The sequence below is a fragment of the Danio aesculapii genome, chromosome 3 (assembly GCF_903798145.1).
Source record: "Danio aesculapii chromosome 3, fDanAes4.1, whole genome shotgun sequence".
Taxonomy (NCBI): domain Eukaryota; kingdom Metazoa; phylum Chordata; class Actinopteri; order Cypriniformes; family Danionidae; genus Danio; species Danio aesculapii.
The window spans coordinates 20653797-20672271 of record NC_079437.1 but is presented as its reverse complement, the minus strand read 5'-3'; the positions used below and the strand labels follow the sequence as shown (position 1 = coordinate 20672271).

At 36.9% G+C, this 18475-nt stretch overlaps 1 protein-coding gene across 1 annotated transcript in view; it reads right to left on the bottom strand.

The window, feature by feature from the left end:
• crhr1 (corticotropin releasing hormone receptor 1) overlaps positions 1 to 18475 on the bottom strand; it is a 233294-nt gene that overhangs the window by 61503 nt on the left and 153316 nt on the right. The window contains exon 6 of the mRNA XM_056453349.1: positions 17584 to 17690. Within this exon, the coding sequence (XP_056309324.1) occupies positions 17584 to 17690 (107 nt within the window). The remainder of the gene's footprint in view (positions 1 to 17583; positions 17691 to 18475) is intronic.

Sequence of the window (18475 nt, the reverse complement as noted above, 5' to 3'; positions counted from 1 at the left end):
AAAAAAAAAAAAAGATATTGAAAAGAACAATTGCAAATTACCCAAACTGCTTTGTACTGTTCTTATGCTATCGGGACAATACAATTGGTTGGGACAGAATAATACATATCATGCACACTATTTGTATTATTTTCATAGTAATTTAAAGTACTCCTTCAATATGTACAACAAGAAACACAAATCTAGAGTTTTGACTGCATATACTCTGTGGAAAAATGACTGAGTATGTGTCTAATGCTTGTCCACACACTCAACAGCCACAGATATATTTCAGCAGCTGATGTGTGACAAGATAAACATGCTGATTTGCATCATCACTGGTGACAGGTAATGCTTGAAATATCATGTCTGTTGTCCTAAGGTGCATCAATGTCAGGTTTCCACTTTTTTTCTAGAACTTGATTGTTAAAACGGCCCTCCTATGAATTGTCAGTCACTAAAATGGCCCTCCGGCAATTTGAGTTTGAGACCCCTGCCTTCGAGGCTTTTAAGCTCACACTTGAAAATATATACGATATGAAAATTATACATTTTTTTCCCAACTCTGAACTTAACTTCACTAATTAAGTACTAAAAAAAACATCCCATTTGTGGGACTATGACAGTTTGAGCAGAATCATTCTGCTGGATCACTTTACTCTGCTGTATTATTTATACTACGTATGATCAGTATCATTTGCTGATTTATATCGCAATGAAGCAAAGCTTTGTCACCTAAACACAAACAAGCTGTTAATGACAAGGAAATAAAAGTAGCTTGGAAACTGTATAGTTGAAACTGTGTGGGTGCTGGTGGCCGGAGAGGATAAGTGTGTGCCCACAGGCCTATGTTTTAGCATAGCAAGACCCAAGTTGGCAGGAAAAGGTCTGGTTTTTTTATTCCACCACCCAAGCTGTTTAAATGCTACATCACTTAAGTCTATATCGAAAAAAGTTTAACTATTAGCATCTCTACAGAAGACAACAGTGTTGCTTTTCAGCTTGATACAGTTCAATTTAATCCAAGAGCAAAACATTATTCTTTAAACACTTGACCCCACACACACACACAATCATTTTGAGCATCTCTTCCTTTCTTCCTTTTCTTTGCATGGGTCTCGCACCCTTCCTTCGCTTGCTCACAACCACATGTATTTTTGTTATAAGTATTCCCACTGCCTGCGCTAATAGGAGTGCGTTATCACAGCTGTCTATTCAAGTCCTCCCCCTCATCACTCACTTCCTATTGATCCACTGCACCAGGCCTTTTCTGCTTAAGATGTGTCCTTTCAAGAATAATCGGCCGCTTAGAGCGCTTGCTATGAATCAGTCTCCACAATCAGATCTACTGAGGTTAATGTTCGAAAAGAGTCACAGGCAAAAGGACTGAGTGTTCCAAATTTAACCTATAAACACAGTAACAAAAAAATCATAAACTGTGGCGAGCTCAAGCAGGCCGCTTTCTCTGCAGGGGGTCGGCACTAACAAGCCGTGGCTGCTTTGCGAAGAGCCTGCGGCACAGGAGGAATGAGCCTCCTAGAGCGTCCTTGAGCTCAAATGGTGTGCAGATGTACTGGTAACGTCCCGTGCTGGGGCCCAGTAAGAGAGACCTGTCTGTCCATTCGTACGGTACAGTGGGGGTTCTGGCGAGGTGCCACAGACTCATACAGCGGCCATGTGCTCTGAGGTCTGCTGACTCCATCACCCTGCTGACCCTCATTGCGTAAGCATGGACAGGAATAGAAAAGCAGAGGTCCTCCTCATCTAATGCAGCTTAACGTAGGATAACTTTTGAATGTTTCAAGAGTGACTAAATACAGTCTACAATAAATCTTTGGTATAGATACACACTGATGAGATTATGATCAGTCACAAATGAAGCCAATGATATTGATCATTTCCGATGAGGGCCACATGTTAAGGTCTGGGTGGATTAAAACAGTGTAGTTCAAACTCAGGGCAGCACGGTGACTCAGTGGTTAGCAGTGTTGCCTCACAGATAGAAGGTTGCTGGTTTGTTTCCCGGCTGGGCAAGTTGGGATTTTTGTGTGGAGTCTCCCCATGTTCGCTCCGGTGTCCACCACAGTCCAAAAGACATGCGCTATAGGTGAATTGAATAAACTAAATTGGCCGTAGTGTATCTGAGCGTTCACACCAAAGGCGGTGAGAGGATTAAATTTCGCTCTGGCAACAACACTGTCTGCCTTCACTGCTCCGCCGGCGAGAATGTCAAAATTCGCTACCTTGATCTGGTATTTAAAAAAGGGCCGTTACAGACAATCAGTTACATTCCCGCATAAAAACATGCTTACTAGCGTAAAAATGTTGTTGATCAAATTAATTTAACTATGGAAGATTAAGTTGTTGCATGTGGTGTGGCTTTGCTTCACTTAATGGGTCCAATATGGGTCCATGTCTGAAATATTCTAAAGCAACAATAATGTTTTGTAATGTCGTTATAGTTTGCATAAGATTCCAGCTTTTTTAAAGAAAAAAAGAAAATAACATTAAAAGCACATCAGCTTGCAACAAATTTATTATTATTTTTTTTATGTATGTTGCTGTGAGAAAACATCACAAATAATTGAAAATCCAGCGACCGCAATAATCAAACCCTTGGGAACAACTGTGGTCGGAACCAAAGTTCACACACTGTAAAACCCAAAAAGTGAAGGTAACTCAAGCCATTTGAAAAAACGATTGCAACAAAACATTTAAGTTCTAAAACTAATCGTAATGAGTACTGTGAACTTAATCTGAGTAAACAAAGTAATTTGAGCACATTAAAACCCAGTAAATGAAGAGAACTCAAACCAATTGAGTACTGTAAAACCCAATAAGTTAAGGCAACTCAAACCGTTTGAGGAAACCGATTGGTACAAACCATTTGAGTTAAAAAAGTAATATATATATACACGAGTACTGTGAACTTATTCTATTTAAGTAGAAGTAATGAGGTATTTCATTAACTCACTACTTTCAACACTGAGTTCAAAACTCTTTTCAAATGAGTAGGATTAAATTTCAGTAAATTTTGAGTTAACTACACTCATTTCACTTGATTAAGTTGACTGCTGGGTTTTACAGTGCAGGATTGTGTTCTCTGGACTCCCCTCAATTGGTGGACAATTTCGACTGGTTGCCGCCGAACCGTGTCATAGCTCATCACCATAAAGTTGACTTGACTTCAACTCTCCTCGACGCCCACACCGCGTGCAGTGCCGCTGCTTGATGCTTATCACCACCGGCTCCCATTAAAAATGAATGACATCTGGCTACTTTGACGCTCTCTCCACCTTTGGTGTATATAGGTGTTTCCCAGTAATGGGTTGCGGCTGGAAGGGCATTCACTCTGTAAAACATACACTGGAACAGTTGGCGGTTCATTCTGCTGTGGCAACTCCTGAAAAATAAGGAACTAAGCTGAAGGAGAATGAAGGAATGTTCAAACTCAGTTCTGGAGGGCCATTGTCCTGCAAACTTTAGCTCAAACTGCCCTTAGTCTTACATAGTCAGACCTCAGGCCTATGGGCGAAGATTTGGGAACTTTGACTGCTTTGATTGGTCCAGGAATGCCCACGATGCTATTTGACTGACAGGTTAAACAGCTTTTTTTTTAACAGGTTAATCACAGTTTTGTGCCACATCATGTTTAGGGGTGTGAAAATGTCCACAAAATAACCTGTCACCAGTACCATCGCAAGCTTAACTGGTGCTCTATGCCAATGACAGTTGTGCCACCCTAATGGTGTTCATGCTGCCCTTTCACAGACGAAAGTGAAAAAAGGGGGGGGGGGGGGGTAGTGTCGTTGATGAAAGTGGAGAGGGAAGGGGGGGGGGGGGGTGTTGAGGGTTGGTGTCGCAGACAAAAGTGAAGAGCGGAGCAGTGGGCGATTGTGGGGTCGCCCATATTGCCCATGTCTGTCACACAACAATGCAGCAATCATTCACAAACCTCTTTACGGAAGTTTACAACAAAGAAACATAATTATCCTTAATGATCTTTGAGCAAAATATATAGGAAATAAGCAGGACATGTAGACTTTCTTCACAGATTTATTCATTATTTACAATGCAATTCTACACAATAGACTATGCAAACTGAGATGACTAAAAGTGAAAGTTTTCTTGGTTCAATTAACTCTGTTATATTTTGCTGTATTTGCGAGTATCCACAAATAAAAAAGAAACTTTACTATTTTGAATAGTGTTGTTCTTTTATGAACAAAATGACAGAATAGTTGAAGATTTTTCACTGTCATTAGAAAAAAAGGGAGTTTAAGCACAGTGAATATTGCAAGAAACCGTCAAGTCAAGACTACTGATTGTCGTAAAATATTTTTGGTTGATAAAATGTGGTACAATGTGGTACAACACAGCATATTAAACTGTGCACATGGGGCTGCTATGGCTATACAAGTATCAGAATTGGGGTTTGGAGCATTAGAATAAGGTCACGTGGTCAAATGAGTTTTGTTTGTGTTACATCATGTGGATACTGCATGTACAGTACGTGTCCATTGTTTACTTTGAAGTGATGGCACCAGGATGCACTGTGGGACACAACAATCCGGTGGAGGGAGTGTGATGCACTGAGCAATGTTCTAATTTGAAACTCTGGAGATGTAAATCTGACCTATGCATCCTACCTGAACATTATTGAGGCCAGGTACACCCTTAATGACAGTGGTGGAAATGACCTATTTCAGCAGGATAATATTCCCTGCCACAATTGACCTATTGTTCAAAATGGCTTGAAAAACAAGATTAAGGTGTTGTCCATCCTCTAAATTCCCAGATCTCAATCCAATCCCCTGATGTGCTCGACTAACAAGTTATATCTGCACGGCTTCACCATGCACTTGGCCAAATAATACCCCTTTATCCATCAAGGCAGTTGGAGTGCTGGTTCAGCCTAGTTCGAAATTGTTTGTCTTCTAACATCCAAAGGACCAGCTCTGAACTGGGAAAAGTGGTTCTTAAGTAGCCCCAAAACACTGCAGAGCTAGATGTAAGAATCACTTGAGTCAGGGGCTGAGGGCAGCATTACAGTGGCCAACAAGATGAACAGAAACAGTTTTAGGCACCAAATTTGAAATATCAGCAAAATACAACGCTGAACATAGTATCACAGACTATTCTTTCTAGTACTCTCTGTATATCTCGTACAAGTTACGGTGTGCTACATGAACCTGTTATTTTCACTCGCAATCTGCGCCTATACAAACTATGGTGTGTTACATGCACGTGTTGGATTTGCTGTGTTTGGATGTCGATATAGGTTAGTAAAGTTATTAACATTAATAGCAACATATTGTTCATGCCATAAGCTTTCTATTTGGTGCCTCCGCATTTTTATTCTCCCACCTTTGTTCCTCCCTTCATTGGTTCACTCATTCATTAGTTCATTCACTCATTCTTCTGTTCCTTCCTTCATTAGGTCCTTTGTTCAGTCATTCATTCGTTCCATCATTACTTAATTCGTTTGTTCAATCCTTCCTTGAATCCTTCATTCATTTGGTCCTTCCTTCCCTCATTCGGTCCTTACTTTCATTCCTTGTTCGGCCCTTCTTCATGTAGCTTATATTCTTCATTCGTTCTATTTAGTTATTGTTTAAGCCTGTTTGGTAAATTCAGTCACCATATAGTTGACATCCGTCATTTTTTCATCAGTGACATCAAGTCAATAAACAGTCATTGCTTGCATTTTATAAGATTTTCCACATCTTCTTGGACATTTTTCATGCCTCCAAAAGGCTTGCTGCATTTATAAAGTCTTGAGGTAGTTCGGTATGATGCGATTTACTTTCTATGTTTGATTTGATTGGACAAGAACCGCAGGACAGATTTTTTTCTACTTTAGCCAATCACCATAAACAAGAGATAAATAAATAGCCTAGTGGTATTGTGCGCTGACATATAGCACCGACGTGCTCGTGGTAACCCGAGTTCGGTTTCCGGCTCGGGGTCCTTTGCTGATTCTTCCCCTCTCTCTGCTCCCAATGCTTTCCTGTCTAAAATCTTTACAGTCCTATCATAATACAGGTGAAAACCCCCTAAAAATAATTATATATATATATATATATATATATATATATATATATATATATAAAGAGAAATAAAGTAGTGACTGCAGGCTGAAAGATTATAGTGGAGTGAAAGCACCAGTAAAACACTAAAAATATACTCAAGGGAATGTAAAAGTACACATTATTAAAACTAGTTAGTAAATTACATTTCCTAAGAAAAATTACTCATTACAATAATTTGAGTAGTTTAATTTTGTTACTTCACACTACTGTTACCATCGATGGATAGTCATGGAATTTCAGTACATAGTATTATTTGAGTACATGCTCTACATTTAACCTGAACTTGAATCTTAAATCAGATTAGCTTTAATGGGACAACAAAATAAACCTGAAAGTCAAAACCTCATTTCACTTTAAACCTATTTTCTGCTATACTGTTATTGCCAAGACATCTTGTATCTTTTTTATTTTTCCTATTCAGTTCAATTTTAGTTCAACTGAAAATTCTCTGATTTGCTTAAAGAGGTCTTTATGTAAAGACCCTTAGAGACTGAGACCCTGAGAGATTTGATATTGTTTTTCTTGTAGCTCTGATGTCTAAATCAAATACCATCAGCATTATCAGATGATCAATGTTGTTTTAAAGAATAATCGCAATAGTAATTATTGACTAAATTGTGCATCTAGTATTTAACTAAGATCCAGTTCGACGATTGCCACAAAGTACTAGCGATTCATTAGTCCATTAAATGAAGAACGAACAATTAAGTGCTTGATCATACAGAGTAAATCCAGTTAGGATACTTAGTGCCTATTTACACAGAGCAGAAATATAAAAATACTATGTTTTATATACTATAGTATTTTATTCCATTTAAATAAATAAACATATATAATACATATGTAAATTTCCTTGGTCTGTTAAACATCAGTTGAAAAATGCTTGAGAAAAAATTAATTTATAGGAGGGCTAATCATCTTCATCACAAATAGTGAAAATAAATCCTGTCAGTTATTTATAATCTTAAAAATAAATGATGAGATTGATTTATATTCATTTGGAGATGTGAAGATCACAGTGTGTCAGGTCAGACCAGAGAAAACACCATCTCTGAAAACACTTTTATAAATAAATAAAAAAATAGCAGCCTCCAAGGTAATTTCTGGAATGGACTGTATATTCTGCACCAGCGCTCACCTGTCAGCAAAGTTTAACCCTGCTCCTCCGTCATTCACAGAGCTAGAGGTGCTGGGGAAAAATGCAGGAGGCATCAAAGTATAAAAGGAGAGCAAAGCTGCAATGGGTGGCACCGCTGACACAGCTCGGGTCAAGATAACACTGACAAGCCAGCTTTTGTCATGCTGTTTCTTGACTAAAGGCTAGACTGAGAGTACCTTCCTGTCCTGTGTGACACAAAAGCCTTCTTACATGTGCCCTCCGGGCTCTGAGGCTGAAGGGAATTCAGAGAGGCAATATGACAGTACAAACTGTAGCATTTCTCTGATATAATGCCTCAGAATAAACTATAAAAACGCAAGCTGAAAAATCCAGGCTGTTTGCATAATCATTAATCCACAAGGAAAGGTCTATAAAAAGTACTTTCCTTGCGAAAGTGGTGCATGTATTTTTTTTCCTTTGAAATCTCAATGCCTTTGATTATGTGGGTCTAACTAAACTGAATAATGCTTTACAATTTCAGACAATCAGAGCTTTCATTTAAAACAAAAACAAATCAAGTTCCTGAAAACAGCGACTGTTTGTTTTTTGCATGACTCTAACTAGAATAGAATGTGTCCTGTTAAATTTCACTAAACATGCCCTCTGGCAAAAACAAACATATTAATAATAAAAATGACCAAATACTGCTTTGTTAAAGCCTATTTGAACAGATCTGGATTTCATTGAGGAAGTCATGTAACATTTCAGATTTTAATCCCATAGAAATTAAAGGTAATTTTGTTTTCTGTCAAATAGCCCTGGTTGAAATCATGGGACAAATACAACTCTTTAAAAATATCCTTTCTGGATAGTATTATCTGTGATTGTGCTGCATTATTATTTCACAAAGCTTCTCCGCATTTGTTTTGACCTTCGTTAAAAACCGTGAGTTAAATTTGTTGTTTTTCTGCAGGTGTAACTTGTGCACTCTTTTACCTTTGTAACCGTCTGCTTTCTCTTTCATTAAACAATCATCCTTTTTTACACTTAAATAACCTTAAAAAATAAAGTCTCCGTGTTAAATAAAATACTAATTAATTCACATTTAAAAAAAAAAAATAAATAATCATTTCACAGCCTATTTATAACTAACTAATTAACAAGCTCACCACATCTTAAAACAATAGATTTTTCTTATGGGGATCGATGGTATTAAGAGCCATTCACTGAAAAGAACCAAAACATACTGTATTTATTCTATGGCATCACTGTGGGAATTGTTTGGCCAAAATGCAGGATCATCATTCATTAGCATTGCCCGTGTGCTGTTTGTGTCAGTTTTGAGTTGGTTGTGGGCTCCATTCACTGGCATATTGTCATTTTCTGAGGCTGGGAGATAGGTAAACCCAAAGGCCCTTTCAAACTCATGCCTGACTCTAGTGAGAGAGGAGCTGCAGCAGAGCTGACATTGTTGGCTGATAGCAGTGAAATGGCGGTGGTTGGCTGTGTAAAATAAAAAAGAGACTTTGGGGAATTGGCCACATTCTTTCTCAGTTGTTCTGCATTCTAGGGTAACGTTTCATTATTAATTGATTCCTGACAAAACTTTGACTCAGTTTCCCCTTATTATCTCTCCTCTGCTAATGTTGTAACTTACTTTAACCTGTTCAGTCAAGAGTCAGCTGCCCATGTACAGTATAATTTATGTAGGATATTTATTGGGGCCCCTTGATTCCTTGTAGCCCCATGTGACTATTTACCTTTATGCTACTACTTTTCCATGAACATGAACCAGGTGCTAGTTTGAAGCCAGTGCTATTGCCAGTGTGGTTCATTTGGCAGGCTCTCTAAGAGACAGGTCTGTCATTACTGTATATGTCACTTTTTTCCCAGCAACAAATGGTGTAAAGTAACAAATTACAAATAAAGAGTTCAGATGCAAAACCCTTTAAATCCATTAGACCGCTTTTCTTGTAAATGAGTATTTTTTTATCAGGCTCCTATAATTAGGCTCAGAAGTTTCATTTTATTTGTAATGAAAATGCTATTATCTAGTAAATAAAATATATTTTTTCATAAATGCCACTTTAGACAATTCTTTGGTTTTTAACCAATCAGATTTTCTTTTGTGTCAAAACCAACTAAATCCACCTCTGCTTTTTTTGCAAAAACCTCAAAATCCACCTATCGGGACAAGACAGTGTATTTAGTTGAAAAATGACTAAAGATGCAATTACAAATTATTTTACCAAACATAAAACACATTACACAAACCACCTAAAATTAAGAATACATCTCTCAAGTAAGTGGCGGTTCATTCCACTGTGGTAAACCAGGGAAAAAAGCAGAAGGAAAATGAATGAATGAAATCTGTCACGTAAATGCAGTAATCAATAGCATCAAAACTGACATTAATTAAATCTTAAAAATCTGTTGTCATTTCTGATATTTGGTATTTAGATTTAATGCGAGTAGAGCAATGTAAACATTGTAAACTAAGCTTGCTAGATTCAAATATTGTAGTTGAAAACATTGTAAAACATCAATATCTGTGCATTGTCCATTAATATAAAAGGCATATCAGATGTATAGGTGATATTAAGTAGGCTTATATAAATGTATAGTTTTATGCATTATATTTATCTTTTGTCTTTTAAAAAATAGCTCACATTAGCAGATAAATCACAAGGTGGGCCTACTGGGCAAAAAAGGGATGTCCCTCAGACAATTTTAGAAGCTGTCATTCATTTGTTCTCACCATACTCAAGGTCTTGGTCTCTTTTTTTATCTCATGTTATTCCTTATAGCATCCATGTGGGATAAAAGAAAGGCATCTTAACTCTGTCTTTCATGAAACAGTGTTCCAGTTTAATGTATTGTAAATCGGATTCATTCAAAGTAGTGCCACTGCGCAAACAAAGTTATGAATGCATGTTACACTTCTGACTGTACAGTGTGGTTTCTTTTTTTATAATGCACAGTGTTTTGAGGTAAGGCACGTTTTCATTTGCCATCCACTGACAGTCGAACAGGCTCATGCAGTTTATCAAACTCCATCTTTTAAAATCGAAATCGGATCCAGAATAAAACATCATGTCACCTCATAAAAGCCAGTGTATCGGTGCGCTGCTACATTGAAAACATAGGATTCGATTTGTGCCTTCTAATTGGTTCTTGGGACATAGCGGCTTTTGCTGTCATAGGCAAGTGGAATTTAGTGGCTTTTGCAAACAAACTGTTATTTCCAAATGCGCTGATGCTGGGATTTAGATAATTAGAAGCAAATTTAATAATTATAAAGCAAATTTGTTGAACATGTACTTCGTGCTTAAAGCATTCACTCAATGTCATTAGCTCATTTTTGGCGGAATTGGCGTTTAGCGGCTTTTGCATCTGAACTCTTCAAATTCTCCAATTACTTTGAGTAATTTTTCTCAGGAATTGTAATTTACTAAGTAGTTTTAAAAATGTGTACTTTTGCTTTCCCTCGAGTACATTTTTAGTGCAGTATTGGTACTTTTACTCCAATACTTTCCTTAAACCTGCAGTCACTACTTCATTTCTTTCATGTCTATGGTGATTGGCTAACGCCCTGCTCACACTGAGATTTCAGCCATGATTTTGTCATCTGAGACAAATTTGGGAAATCCTTAAAGATTACTGAAATCCTAGGCTAAAATCTGTGGTCTTTGATCTCTGGTTTGACATGTTCACAGACAGATGCTTATTGCCTGTTGTGATCAGATCTTTTCTCTGATGAAGTTCTGGCAGTGTCAGAATATTTCAGACACTTTCCTGCATGACAATAGCTTTGATGAGCATCAATCCAAGAACCAATAGAAGCGCAGAATCTGATGACGCAATCCATGCGACAATTCAAATGACCGTGGGGAAGTTTCAAAGCGTTTTTTCTTTCTTTCTGGTTTTATTAATGATACATGCTGTGTGCAAAATTGCCTTGACTGAAATCACTAAACAGCCTTAATCACTAAATGGAACAAATGAAGAATGGAAGGAAAGGCTGAATGAAGGAAGGGCTGAACAAGGAATGGAAGGAAGGACCGAATGAGGAAAGGAAGGACCGAATGAGGGAAGGAAGTACTGAACTAATGAAGAAAGAACCAAATTAATAAAAAAAAGGATTCAAAAAAAGGACTGAACAAACTAAGTATGGAAGGAAGGAAGAAAGAAATGAATGAATGAACAAAGGACCCAATGAAGGAACGAATAAAGTATGGAACGAAGGAAGAAACAAATGAATGAATGAAGGAAGGACAGAATGAACAAACAATGGAAGGAAGGAAGGAAGGAAGGAAGGAAGGAAGGAAGGAAGGAAGGAGCGAACAAACAAATATAGGTCCCTAAATGCACCACAGAATGTCATATTTATTTATCCATGCACAAACTGCATGTAAATGCATCAGCTTTTCATAGTGTAATACTCACTACTCTTGAATACTTTTAAAAGGGCTACTTTGTACTCATATTTTGAGTAATATTTACAACAGATACTTTTACTACTTGCACTACATTTTTGGGCAAGTAATGGTACTTTTACTTAAGTAATTTTTTAGTACTCTTTCCATGCCTGGATGGTAATAGTAATTCAGTTTAACTTAAAACAGCTTAGTCTTAGTCTAAGGACTACACACTTTAATGAATAATGTACATGAGCATTTTTCTCAGCCACCTGTGTTTATGTTCAGTTATTTCACATTAATGGCAATAAATATACATATTCTATTTCACAAAAGTAAAACTACTGAACCTACACAAATAGTAACCTGAGAAAAATGCTCATTTTAGAAGATAATTTCAGATGGCACTTAACCCTCTATTGCACACATTATGATAGATCTATAAAAATTGACTGTTTTTCTTTTGTTAGAATAGCTTAATTTCAAGTGCTGTTAAAATGTTTGGAAAAATTTCTTTTTTTAAAGGTACTTTATGATATGTTGCCATATGGCAACAACGTCCAATAGTGGATCTAACTTAGAAATTTCTAATATAGAACTTTCCTTATAATTAATAATTTTGCTGTTTGAAATGACTTAATTGGTGTTGCAGTATTATAAAGCTTTACCACTGAACTTAATGAATGACACCATATACATACTTTCCAACAACTCATATTCCAACAGTTTATTTATTCCATTATTTTTTGCTGAATATTATTAAAAACAATCATAATATTGTATTATCATGTATACAACATACAGCAAATATATATATTTTCTTCAGTAAATATCATAACAAATAAATAACAAGTCTAATATAACCAGATGCATCAGAATAATGTAGCTACTAGCTAACAATATTTATTTATTATACTATAAACTATACTACACCTGTCTTATATGCCTCAGAGCTAACTTACTTGAACCTTCTGCATCACAGCTCTTATCAAAAGTCCAGTCTACATCATTCTCATGGTCACTAAATCCTCTCATCCTCACTTTCATCTGCAGGAAGAGCCAGTTCTGTCCTTTTCTTCTTTCACTTACCATAACACATGGTGGTGCTCGCTAATACACTGTTCCCTGTATTTATATCTATTCAAAAGTAGTATTGCCATTAAAACTAGTTTTTATCCATAATGCAAATTTCATTAACATACAACTAAGCAACAATATATTACTAGCATTCATGTTGTTATTGTTACAACTTAAAAGTTCATAGCTGACCTTGCTAGCTAGCTAACCCATTGCAATATTGCACGTTCCACTGTTGCACAGTGTTGCCTTTTGGCAACACATACATTTGATCGATTTACAGAAAACTTATTTGATAAAAAAAATGAGTTGTGAACTTACTGGAGGTGATGTTTCAGATTTTTTTGTGGATCTGACATAATTTGATCCTTTTTTAGTGATGTTTACATTTGCATTCAACAATTACCCACAATAAATGCCAGTCTGTCAGAAATTGCGCTACAGAAAGCACAGCATGTCATGTGACTTAACCAAAGCACATCATTGGCTACACTAAGGTCTTCTCTTTCCAACAAAAAAAAAATTCAATGTTGGTCTTAAAGAAACAGTGGCAGGGAAATGAACATAAATGTCATGTTGCCATATGGCAACACCATGCGGTAGAGGGTTAAGGGTTTTTGCATCTGACCTCTCCACATATTTTATATTATAATTTATGTATTTTATTACATAATGTCACCATGAATTTAAATTGGTAAACACCATTCATCAATACATTTTAATATTATTCAATATCAAACAGTCATAATTGATAGACTCTATCCATTTTTTTCTATTTACTCAATGTATTTTTATTATATTGAACATATTGCAATACATTCAATTAATTTAATTAATCTATCAATTATATTTACCAATAAGATGAACGAAAATACTTTTTTTGTTATTATATATTCATGAAGGGTGTACAAGAAACACTTCCAAGTCCTGAAACCCTTACTGTGCAAAATGCAGCCTGCTGAAAGATTAATGAGCCAATTTAATACTTCTGTCCTTCTGTCCTTGTGGCAAGACACACAATGGCTGGAGACTGTGAGTGCAAGAACACTCAGCATTTACCCTCAACATCTGTTCAGTGTGTATTTCATTACACCGTTTCCCTGCTAGAGGGACTGCTTTAGCACTCTGTGCTCCAACCCAACCTCAACCCATCCATGACACACCGACTCAGAAACATCCAGACGGACAGAGGGGAATCAGTAGGAGGCCTTGTTATGAAAAGCAGCATCTAATAAAGCGTCAGCTGACTCCTAGCATGATTCTGATTGGAAATCCAAGGAAAGATGCCAGAATATCTTCCCCGGATTAATCAAGGCAGATTAAGTCTGCTGTAATCCAGTCTAAATAATCCAAAACAGCACGAATATTTGATCAGCTCGCTCGCCTCAATCCGTGACCCCTAACACCAAAGAGAGTGTGTGTAAATCCTAGAGTGTGTGGCATCCAGTTTGGCAAATTGATCCAGGCTAATTAAAGTCAAGGCTAATAAGTCTCTTTGTTTGACTGATCAGAAAGTAATGGCAGCCAGATCGATAAAGTCCCCCAGTCATTGTCCTTAAACCAACGGTTCCCAACCTGGGGGTCATGACTCCCACTTGAGGTCACAAAAGATTTATGAGGGATCGCCAAACTCATTCTAGCTTGTGTGTTACAGGTTGAAATGAAACATATACTAGTTTGATGTTTAACCACATTCACAGAGTTAAATATTTTAATATTATTAATAATAACAAATAATGAAAAGTGTTAATTACGACAATTAAAATGAAAACTTAAGGTAAATACTGTTATTAAACAACATTAGCAACATTATAAAACAATATTTTGAATATTAAAATAGGGATACTGTAAATGATTATGAAAACACTGCCCTAAACCTTGATTTTTTAGAACTGGAATAATCAGAGATGTAGAGAAGTGCACGTGCCCTTGTCTTGCTAGTAAAGCATTTTCATTTCTACAACATCAGTCTAAAATCCCATTGATGTGGAGCGCTCTGCTGACCCGTGGCGTATCGATTTCTCAGGTGCCTTGTCAAGCGAGAGATAACCTGCACAGGCTGTCCTTGGACCCCAGAAACCCGAGAGCAAGAAGGGCTCTTAGCCTGCGACCAGCAAGCATATATAATTCTCTGTTCTCCACCATTCAGCGGGTCACTTGATGTATAGTTTCTGTCAGCGGGTGGAAAATCAATTGATGTACTGATGAGATGTGACAGAAAGACAGCCTTTATTTGTGTTTGGGGCAGAGCCCGTGTCCCTCTCGGTTAAACTGATTTAAAGTTGATCCCAGCAAAGGATGCCGGACATGTTGACAGAGCTGTCCAGAAAAGGGATCATTTGTGGGGTTAGCTGGATATCGGGGATTATTATTTTCACATGCAACAACAGTCAGATTTAAAAATGAAATATACACTATTTTGCACTCTCAACACATCAAGCTCACTATAAATAAATTAAAAAATAGTACTGTAAAGTATATACTATACTATATATACTTATATTTTTATTCATACATACATTCATTCATTCATTCTCTTTTCAGATTAGTCCCTTTATTAATCAGGGGTCGCCACAGCAGAATAAACCGCCAACTTATCCAGCATATGTTCTACACAGCGGATGCCCTTCCAGTCACAACCCAACACTGGGAAACACACATACACACTCTTTCACACACATACATTAAGGCCAATTTTGTTTTTTTCAATTCACCTATAGGGCATATTTTTGGTCTGTGGGGGAAACTCGGACAAAACCCACGGGAACATGGGGAGAACATGCAAACTCCACACAGAAATGCCAACTGACCCAGCCAGGACTCGAATCAGCGACCTTCATGCTGTGAGGCGATCATGCTACCCACTGCACCGCTGTGATGCCTTTTTATTCATACAATTCAAATTGATTAATATACTTTATTTACATTATGTTTTATTTATTTTATTGCATATTTATTAACATAAATGTCTTGCTACAGTTTCAAATGAATCCTTGACCTTTACACTGAGTATGTTTACATGGACACCAATAATACGATTAAGACAATACTCTGATTAAGAGTCTACCATTTAAACAGCAATTTTTTGATGAATTTAATTCAATTAGGGTCATAATCAAATTAAACAGAAATCGGATTAAGACATGGAGTATGGCGATTTTAGTCGCATTATTGAAGTGCAGACATGTAAACACTGCAATCAAAAATCTATTACCATCGTGTAGGATTTTCGACAAGTTTTGTGACAGGATATTCCATATACACACGGCTGTTTGACAATATTCTCTGCACCGACCGAGACAGTGAAGGACCACAAACACCTGCATTGGAGGTTTATTTTCCAATATGGCGTGCAGTATCAAATTCCATTAAAACTACACTCTTTCACAGTTCCTTGCATCCAATATCTCATTTGTCACATGGGCATAATGATATGTTCCTGAATAAAAGTGAAAGTGCCAAACTGTAGTTTAAGTCGACAAATTAAAAATGAAACTTCCCAAATTGCACAAAACTCTGCCGTAAATGTGGATAGCATGGTGACGCAATGACGTTAATCAAATCATGTGCTATAACATGTAAAACGGGATCATGAAAGGAACATTCAAAATCATATTATTGTCTAGATTACGCAAATAATTTGATTACTGATCCACGTAGTCACTGTCTCAAACTGCACTCAAATCTGCCAAGATGGCATCATCTGTAACAAAAAAAATCAAACTGCAACAGATTTTAATGTAATTTCAACAAACTCTTCTCATCACATTTTTTATGACCAAAGCTGCACATTTCATAGCTAAATGTAGCATTTACAATATGGAAACACTTGTCTCTAAACAATATTTTTCTAATTAATTAGGAAAAAATCTGCAAGCAAGAATATGGAAAACTGAAACCAAAGTGTGATATATGTTACTTGTTCCAATGCACTGCCTGTTCCCCATCAAAACACTGCTTTGTTCGATGAGTCTATTTGATTATCCAGCCAATTACACATGGGGAAGTGTTTGTGGAGCCTGTCTGAAACCATAAGTGAAACCATACCACCATTCCATAAGTGGTACAGAAATTACACCCTTCACCTTTAAACGAAAAATTATTCTATTAGGTTTCTTGAACAATAAAGCAATAGCCCACCTCTTAAAAATTGAACTAAGAAAACAAAACAAATTCATTACAGTACTGTTAAACCTCACTTTTCATCAACTTGTTTACAAAACAGTAGCAGCAGTTCTAAGCTTCTCGATGAGGAGATAATAAATCTAGTAAATCCAGAGAAATTAAGAATTGTCAAGCTAAGAGTGGTTGCCTCCATAGAAAGTATTTAAAACCATTTAATGCAGTGGTCCTCAACCACCGGGCACAAGAAATCATTAAATATTTCTGTTTTATTTATTATCTGAGTCTGAACGATCTTTTATTTTGAAAAGTCTTTCATTTTGAAAAATTATCGTATTCTCTCGGTCACTTGAGGACCCAAATTTAACCAATAAGCAGCAAAATGAGTAACAAATAGACGTTTCTTTGCTAAGGGGAAAAGGCCCAAAGAAGGACCTATGAACTGCCAAAGAATGGATCCAAAACTCATTGATCAACAAATCAGGTGAATCCACCATGGTTGTGCAAGAAGATCAACTGATGGAGATCACAAATGACTCTGGGTTTTGTATCTCACGTCACAATTCCAATAGCATAGGCAGTGATGATTGTCTCTGGTCAATCAGTATCTGAAATGTTTACACATCCCGTTTTTTATTGGCATGGTTTACATAAAACTGAGGTGGTACTAATAAAACAGGTACTACGCATGATACACATCGGAAAACCCCCCATACAGAATCATACTTATCCATACTACACTATGCAAAAGAAAATATCCTAATGTAGGTGATGGCGCTGAAAAGCTGTCACGCACCTGAGTCTCATGAAGAGGATGAATGCGACCAGCAGGGCTCCCAGAGAGATGCAGTGGCCCAGGTAGTTGATGATGACTGCTATGTGGTAATGCAGCTTGCTCTTTTTCTGGAAGATCACAAAGGGACAGAAACACACACAGGAACACATTAGGAAGATGAGAGACTGATGTCCTGCAGATATCTGACATCTAAATCCCAACATGGAATAACTCCTAAAAGCTTTTTGGGGCATCACAGGGATAGAAACCAATATGGACACTATGTGGAACAAAAATAATTCTGACAGTCTTCTGTCTGAAAAGTGAATATGGTATTTAGTTAGCCGTTAACCATAGCTTAACTCCAGCTACCAATTTTACATGCTTATTTGATATATTTAATTATACATAATTAATTGTTATAATAAAAACAAGAATTTATTGGTTATTTAAGATTCAAGACACCCTGGAGTACTTTATTTTATTTTAACAGATGTGTGTGTGTTGAGCATCAATTAAGATAACGTTAGCACTTGTCAGCTTTAATTGTGGGGAAAACTGTATGAGAATTGGAGAATGGAGTTGGTTACCATTCAGACACATCGCCTATATCCGTACTGCTGTGTTCACACATGTTTAAAATCCTCCAGATTACCAGCAGGGTTAATGGTTGGAATAGATAGGGCCACGGACCTGCTGCACTGCTCTCCACTGTGTCTGCATTCAGACCCGGGGATTCAGCAGGAGAAAAGTCCTCATTTATAGTGTTTACATGGTTATCTTTATAATGATATAATAAATTGTTAAGTGTATATGAAGTTACGAATAACATATGTAGCAGGGCATTAAATCACTGTTTATTTCTTTGCATTTTAACTTTGTAAACTATAAAATCATGGGTCTCCTCATAGTT